The following is an 8,662-nucleotide window of genomic DNA, read 5'->3' on the forward strand; positions in this document are numbered from 1 at the left end:
CATTGTTTACTGAAGCATTACTCACAGTAGCCACAAAAGAAAACAATTTAAAGATCTGTTGAGAAATGGTAGATAAAGGAAATATGATACACATATGGGAGCTAGCATGCACACACATAACGGGAAAACAAATCCTGAAAAAAAGAAGGAAACCTTATCATTTGTGGCAACGTGAGTGAATCCAAATGACATTCTGTTCAGTGAAACAAACCATGTACAACAAGACAAGTGCTGTATGATCTCACTCACTAAGTGATCAACATTTAGATGTTGAATCTAAGGAAGTTGTATGGGAGTAGAGTTTATTGGTAGTTACTGGGTGATATGGTGGGGTGAAGTTGGGGGAAAAAAAGATACAGAGATATCATAGTCACTGTTCTATTGCTGTGAAAAGACACCATGACCAAAGCAACTCTTAGCAAAGAAACTTGCTTACAGTTTCAGAGATTTAGTCCATTATCATTATGGCAAGGAACATGTTATCAGGTGCTGGCAATCATGATGCTGGAGAAGTAACTAAGAGCTACATCCTGATCCATAGGCTGAGAGAGAGAAAATAGGTCTGGAGTGGGTTTTTGAAACCTCAAAGCTCACCCCCAGTAACATACCCCAGTAACATACAGAGCCACACTTCCTAATCCTTTTCAAATAGTTCCACTTCCTGATGAATAAACATTCAAATATATGAGCCTATGACGGGGCATTCTTATTCAAACCACCACAGAAGCAGATAAATTATATAGTGTGAAGACTATAGGTAATATATTATACTCTTAATACTCTGTTATAAACATGAAAAGATAAGTCTTTGAGACACATTTTTAGATTTATTTAATTATATATGTGTCACTGTTTTATTTGCCTGTGTGTCTGTGTACCAGACAAGTGCCTGATGCTCACAGAGGTCAGAAGTGGGTGTCAGATCCCTGAAACTGGAATTATGGATGATTGCGAGCTGTCATGTCAGTCCTTGGAATTGAACCTGAGTCCTCTGCAAAACCAACTGCTTCTAACCATTAGGCCATCTCTCTAGGAACAAGAGATACTATATTTTTAACTCAATTTAGTCCTTCTACATACATATATATTTCATTATCACATCAATTGCTATATTAATGTAAATAAGTAAGTAGATGAACTGAAAAAAATGGAAATGCCTTCAGTATTGATGGAGACATTGTTTATTTTTATGGGGTTTAGAAGCAAGGACATTGCACCTGACAATGAATAAGTAAATATTACTTGACCTACATGAGTGGTTTTATCAGTGCTTTTAGAATAATGTATTATGCTTTGTATTTGAAATGTGCCACAATAAAAGAGATCTACATGATAATACAATAATACATGCATTTAGATTAATATTAACAAGATCTACACATGTTTCAAATATGTAATTTTCTTTAAAACATTTTAATTTAAAACATTTAATTAAAATGATTTATTAATTTATATAAGTTAATTATGGATGCATTTCTTACCCCAATTGTGTTCATAAGAGTCTTCTCTGTAATAAAAGCAAGATCACAGTAGTATAATTGGTGATTTCTGTACATGATTTCTTCTTGTGCATGGAAGGAAGGATATGGTATAATCATGTTGCCTTAGTTACTTTTCTATTGCCATGAAAAAACACTATGAGCAAGACAACTTACAAAAGAAAGCATTCAATAGGGGCTTAAAGTTTTAAAGCATTAGTGTCCATAACCACCATGGCAGGGAACATGGCAGCAGGTATGTACACATGGTTCCAAAACAGTAACTGAGAGCTTTACATCCTGATCCACAAGCAGAGAGAGAGAGAGAGAGAGAGAGAGAGAGAGAGAGAGAGAGAGAGAGAGAGAGAGAGACTGTCTGAGCATGGTATGATCTTTTGAAACATCAAATCCCACCTTCATGACATACCTCCTTCAAAAAGTCCACACTTCTTAATCCTTCCCAAACAGCTCAACCAACTAGGAACCAGACATTCAAATATATGAACCTATGAGGGCCATTCTTATCACACCATCACACTTGCCCTTCTTCCTCACCTCTCAAAACTGTGCCCTCATACACACACAACCAGAAAATCTCTAACCATCCTCAGTATTGTTTAGGAACAAATACATTAGTATTTTAAAAATTCAAATTTTTATACTGGTTATACTGAGCTTAAAAGCACAACTTCTGTCAATTTCCTACAATATATATATATATATATATATATATATATATATATGATAGATAGATATAGATATACCAAAAAGAGTAGGTTTTGGGGAGGGATTACATCTCCTCCCATGTTAACCCAACTCTTCACCTTTGTGTGATATATAACATTAAGCAGATACAGCATTATTTTGATAATTTAAAAGAAATCTGTAAGTTACACACCTGTCCTATCTTCCTGTCTTAGGTAGTGACTTGAAACAAGAGAATCAAGGGATCCTCAGTTACTACATACCCAGCAAGGACAACAGCTGGGGAAAGGTGATGACCAGTGCATGTTAGGGGAACACTAACAATGGGGGTATGTGGGATCCAGGCAGTGGAATTATGCCTGACATTGTGGAAGCTGTGGAGTGTTTATGTTTCTCTTGAAATGCCTAGAGATTAAATGTCTTTTATTACTACTTTTAAATCCCATTTTTATTTCATGCCCATCGAAAGAATGGGGACAGAAAACTGCCTCCTCCATTTCTCAATTACCTGCTTCTTTTGCTTTCTGATTTTGCCCTTCTGTGTGTCCTTTTGTCTAACTTAATATACTTGGCAGAAACTAGAGAAGGGAGGATGTGAGGCTACTCTGGGATCTAGAGGAGAACTGCAATGGCAACTGCATGCTTTTGTTGTTGTTTAAGATGTTTGGCATTTTGGAGAAAGCAAAGGAACAATTCAATTTAGAAGATTATTCCATCAGTCAGATCACCCTGGACCAAGTCTTCCTGGCTTTTGCTAATCAAGACAATACAGGAAATGAGACAGAGGTGCCTTGAGATTCAGTTACAACCATTAATACTGATATGTTTTTTGGACTGCATTCATGTAAATATATTTGTGTAATAAATACTTCCCTGAAACTAAAAGAATGTGTCCTCTTCACTGAAGTTATATCTGAATGTACTGTTTCCAATATGTAGGAATCTAAAAACATTTCTTAGAGCCATTTTTCCCTCCTAGAAAAAAATGAAAGCCCAGCATTCATCTTTGTAAGGACCTATTCTTCGATATTCTAAGTACTTGAGCATAAACTATCTAGCAGTGATTTGTCCAAGTAGAAATGCATTCATTTTACCAGCGACTATGGATAAGAAGACCATAAACCTGAAACAAATAAAATTTTTCACAATCATGCACACACACACACATACACATCAACTTATTCCCTGCTAAGTCTATGTTAAATCAATATCAAATTTTGATAGTACTATTTCCAAAATTCCAAGTAATTGTCTTTTACTTCAATGATAAAAAGAGAAATTGAAGGTCATGGATGGAAAAAAATGTTCTTTTAAAAACAATATACTTTTATTTCTAGTCTTGCTTCCCCTGTAATAAAGAATAAGAGAATAAAGTATAAATGGGTGATATAATGATTTTTCTCCTGATTCTTGTCTAGAAAGTTGGTATCCACTAGGAAAGGTTTGAGAGCTTATCATCTCTGCAATTGATGAGCAGACAAGTAGGATGGTTCTAAAAGATAGTCTATGAAGCCGCTGTGTGATGGGGTGTTTCTTCAGCTTTCTGTCTTTAGTTGGAAATTTCCAATTATAAAACAATACCCAGGGCTAGGGAGACAGCTCAGTGAGTAAAGGCACATGCTGTCAGGCTTGACAACCTATGTTTGATCCCCAGTACCAGCTAGTTGTCCTCTGACCTCCACATGTATGTGATATGCTCCTACCTCAAATAAATAAAGTGTAATTTTAAATGGTTTTAATTGTGCATAGAAGATACTTTTTGTTATTTTTATATAAAAGAGGATTTGAATTTTATGAAGCTCTAGGACCATAAGCACTCTTTGTAGCTTTTCCTTTGGCATGCGTAACTTAATGCAAGTCAACAGAAAGACATGATTAATTTCTAAAGCAATATTCATTTCTGTCCTGTATACTGAGTGGGAAAGCTATGCTTCTGTTTTGGCCTTACAACAACACATACATACACAGGGTACCACCTTCATGGTGGTACATCATGAGGAAATAGAAGATATGAACAGCATAACACTCTAATAGGAACTTATACATATGATGAACATTACAACAAATAACAACAGAACACACATCCTTTTCAATTATATACAGAACATTCTCTAGAATTCACTAACTCTTAGATCTTAAAATAAGCCACAGTAGGGGTGACTGGTGATTTTGTTCATGGCAGAGCACTTGTTTAGCAAGCATCTGGGTTTGGTTCCCAGCTCTAAAAAGAAAAGACAAAGCAAGCCTCAATTTAAACATACTGAGATTTTACAGCCTTATCTATCCAAAATGTTTAATAAAACTAGAAATCAATAACAGATGAAATAGTGGGAAATTGACACATATTTGAAAGTTAAATAACACTAATTATTAGTCAAAAAGGGGAAGAAATTACAAAATGTCTTTAAAAAATAAAATAAGATCACAGCACACTAGGGCTGGAGAGATGACTCAGTGGTTAAGAGCACTGACTGCTCTTCCAAAGGACCTGGGTTCAATTCCCAGCACCCATATGGCAGCTTACAACTGTCTGTAACTCCAGAATCCAACATCTACACACACACACACACACACACACACACACACACACACACACGTGTGTGTGTAGGCAAAACACCAATGCACACAAAATTAAAAAAAAAATCACAGCACACTAAACCTCACAAAACAGCCAAGCTGAAAACATGTAGCTATAAATGAAGACTTCTAAAACGAAGAAATGTTTTCAAATCAAGAATCACACTATATGCCTAAGAATACAAGAAGTAGAAAAATAGGGGAAGCATACAGTAGCAAACAAAACCAAACAAACAAGTATTGACAACAGAGAAAGATGAATGAAAACAAAATTTAGTTATTTGAAAACAGACACACTGACAAATCTTTATCTAGAATAAGGCAAACTGAAAACCTTAAACTGTTGCAGTCAGAAATGATGGCGGAGACATTACTGCATGATAGAATAAGTATTCTAGCCTTCCTCACCCCAAGCACCACCTTCTGCTCCTCAGGCCCCGCCCCTCCTCCACACTTCCGGTCAGCCTTGGCTCCTGTCCAGGTGCAGCTACACAGAGCGATTGAACCCAGTGTTGAGAGGAAGTAAGGCTCCCAGTAGACACGTGACCGGGTGTTGAGAGGACGTGCTGCCCCCCCCCCAACACGTAAACACGTGACCCGGTGTTGAGAGGAAGTGAGAGGAAGTGCTGCCCTGGTAGACGCGGTAGACACGTGGCCGGGTGTTGAGAGGAAGTGCTGCTCTGGTAGACACGCGCCGCAGAGGACGAAGCAGGTCCCTGTGGTGGCAGTTGCAAGGCCTGAGTGGTGAGTGTCAGGGACCTCTCCAGTCAACTTCGTAAACTCCTTGCCTGGTAACTAAAACTGTGCCCTTTGAAGTTCATCTGAGGTCTGGGCTGGGCTCTAGCTTATTGAAACAGCTCACATTTTGGAAGAGCAGTTTGACCCTGGTAACTCTAGCAGGTTACCAGGGTCAATTAGCAGGGCTTAGTTTGGGCAAGCTTTGAAAATGAAAAAGAAAAATTTTATGTTAGAAAAATAAAAGCTACTGGTTCCTCCATAATTTTCACTATTTGCTCCTCAAAATCTTCCACAAGAGCCAGAAAACTTTTTACTGTCTTGTACTTTTTGCTCCTGTAGTCTTATCATTGTCTGTCCTCAGCTGCGTGAAAGCTCGTTCCTGGTTGGATGCGGGGAGTTAACGCACCCACCCAGAACTGATCTCACTAATCACCTTTTCCTTGTCTGCACTTTAAAGATACCTTTGGTCCACATTTGTTAGTTTTATTGTGTGTCTTAGATACAGTCTTAAGCAGGTGCCAATTTTGTTTCAGAAAATTGCATATATAAAACACTTCTTAATAGGTCTCTTTTAAATTAATACATAAAAATTATACACATTGAATATTGCATAACATTTTGATGCCATATGTTATTGCCTAATGATTAGGCCAGGTTAGCAAATATGATTGTTACCTTATTTTTTATGGTGAAAATTTTCAAATCTTTTTCTCTAGCTCTATAAAATATCCAGTGCACTGTAGTTATCTCTGGTCACCCTGTTGTGTAATATACCACACCAGAACTTGATAGTTCTATCCTATTGTAGCTCAGTAGCCACTAATCAGTACCCCCATCCCACATCTCTGTCTTCTGCCTCTGGCAACCACCTCCATATCCATGAAATAAACTTTTTATTTTGCATCCCACATACAAAAGGACACGCACAGTGCTTATCTCTCTGTGCCTGACATTTCACCTAATACGATATTTAGTTAAATTCATGTAGTTGCAGGTGGCATGCTTATATTCTTTTTGTTATGGTCTGAGGTCATTCAAAGATTTACCCAGTCTATTAATAAATTTTAACAAACTGGAAGGTTTTTATTTAGATACTGACATCAAGGCTGCACCTGAAAGTGCTTCCAAGATGCAACACTTAGCCATATCAGCCCTGGGCTTACAATGACAAAATCCACAAGATTACATGTATTCTGCCTGCATGTAGGTGGGGGCTCATTTTAGCATGTCTTGTAGTTGTCCTAGACATCTTTTTGAGCAGAAAAAGCTCGATTTAAAGACCAGAAATAGGGCTGGAGAAATGGCTTAGGGGTTAAGAGTGCTGGCTGTTCTTTCAGATGTCCAGAGTTCAATTCCCAGCAACCAGATGGTGGCTCATAGCCATCTATAGTGGGATCAGGTGCCCTCTTCTGGCATAAAGGCATACATACATTGCAGATAAAGCACATATCCATAAAATAAGTAAATACATAAACTAAAAAAATAAATAAATAAATAGCAGTTAACCTTATGACCTATTATTTTGCAAGAACAGCAAGTTTTACATATCAGTCAATTTAAAGAATAGTCTTCAGTGTCTTGGGAAAAAAGGGAAGTGAGCTTCTAGGGCACTATAGTGATATATTTATTAAAGCCTGCCTGAGGATTCAGAAAGCAAAGTAAACCACAAGCCACAGAAGCCAGGCTCACACCTTTAATCCCAGCAGCCAGAAGCTAGAAGGTGCTGGTACACACCTTTAATCCTAGGACTCAGGGTTAAGAGGTAGATGGATCACTGTGAGTCCATGGCCTCCCAGCTCTACACAAGATTGATCCAGTCCTAAAGAGACACAGCTCACACAAAGATTATCTCAGTACCTGGGATCACAGGCCTTTAATCAAGCATAAGGGAGGTATATAAAACAGGATTAAGAAGTCAGTAACAGTCATTCATTCTCCATCCACACTGAAGATAGGAGAGAGCTCTTTTCCAGCCATGTTAAGATTAGGAATGCCCCAGCCCTGTTAGAGGTAAGAGCTCTCTGGTAGCTTGGCTGCTTTGCTTCCCTGATCTTCAGCTTGAACCCCAATGTCTGTCTCTGGGTAATTTATTTATGGTGCTACAGGGTTCAGCTTGTACTAGCTAGGGGCTTACATGTTACAGGCATTTTTTGCTTTTTAATCTCTCAAGAATAGTAACGAAAACCTTAAATGTAATTTAGCCATAAATAGTGGGCATTATGTATATGTACTCATTGTCTTTATCATTTAATGGGAACAACTTAGCACATTTTAAAAACTCTTTATCATGCAGTGGTAATACATGGAGACCATAATATGCTTATCTTCAGGTTTTATTGCTGTGAAGAGACACCATGACCATGACATTTTTAATAAATGAAAAAATTTAATTGGGACTGAATTACAGTTTAGACGTTTAGTCCAGTGTGGTCATAGTGGGAAGCATAGCACCGAACATGCAGACATGGTGCTGGAGAGACAGCTGAGAGTTCTACATCAGAATCTGCAGGCAGCAGGAAGTGACTGTTACACTAGACCTGGCTTGAGCATTTGAGACCTCAAAGCTTGCCCCCTAATAACACACTCCTCCAACAAGGCCACACCTACTAAAAGTGACACTTAATAAAGGGAAAACAGTCAGCACAAAACATTTTCTTATTCTTTTTGATGTAGCTTTTCTGCTGTTCTTCTGCTTTATTGGATGGTATAAATGTACTCCATTTTCCAGAACTCTTATAAAGGTTCTTTTAATGTTTCTGTTGGCCATTCACCATTTTTTCATTCCCTTTCTTTTACTCTATTGTCAACATTTTCTTGACTTTCCAACTGGATGGTTTGATCAGTAAGCTAATTTTAAGCTTACTGATTCTTTTGCCTATTCAAATCTTCCACTGACCCTTCCTTGATTTAAGTATTTAATGTATATATGCTTGTTGATACTTAGTTTGTTGAAATGACATTACTTTTTTTTCATTTAGCTCTTGGAATCTATTTGAGACAGTTAATAAGAAGCCATTTCTTACTAATAAGAAGTCTAGTATCCGTGTTCTTGTATTCATAGGCCCACTGTAACAAAATAGCATAGGCTGAGTGGCTACAGCTAAAAGCCAAATTTTCACACTGTTGGAGGCTGGAAGTTTCTTTTGAGGTTGCTATGTTTCCTA

At 37.6% G+C, this 8,662-nt stretch overlaps 1 protein-coding gene across 1 annotated transcript in view; it reads left to right on the forward strand.

The window, feature by feature from the left end:
* The window catches only part of LOC127228265 (phospholipid-transporting ATPase ABCA3), a 78,786-nt gene extending 75,808 nt beyond the window's left edge, over nucleotides 1–2,978 (forward strand). Inside the window, exons 29-30 of the mRNA XM_051192827.1 lie at nucleotides 2,399–2,472; nucleotides 2,844–2,978. Coding sequence (XP_051048784.1) covers nucleotides 2,399–2,472; nucleotides 2,844–2,978 — 209 coding nt within the window. The remainder of the gene's footprint in view (nucleotides 1–2,398; nucleotides 2,473–2,843) is intronic.
* The last annotated feature ends 5,684 nt before the right edge of the window (nucleotides 2,979–8,662 follow it).

This window comes from Phodopus roborovskii, unplaced genomic scaffold (assembly GCF_943737965.1).
Source record: "Phodopus roborovskii unplaced genomic scaffold, PHOROB, whole genome shotgun sequence".
NCBI classification, from domain to species: domain Eukaryota; kingdom Metazoa; phylum Chordata; class Mammalia; order Rodentia; family Cricetidae; genus Phodopus; species Phodopus roborovskii.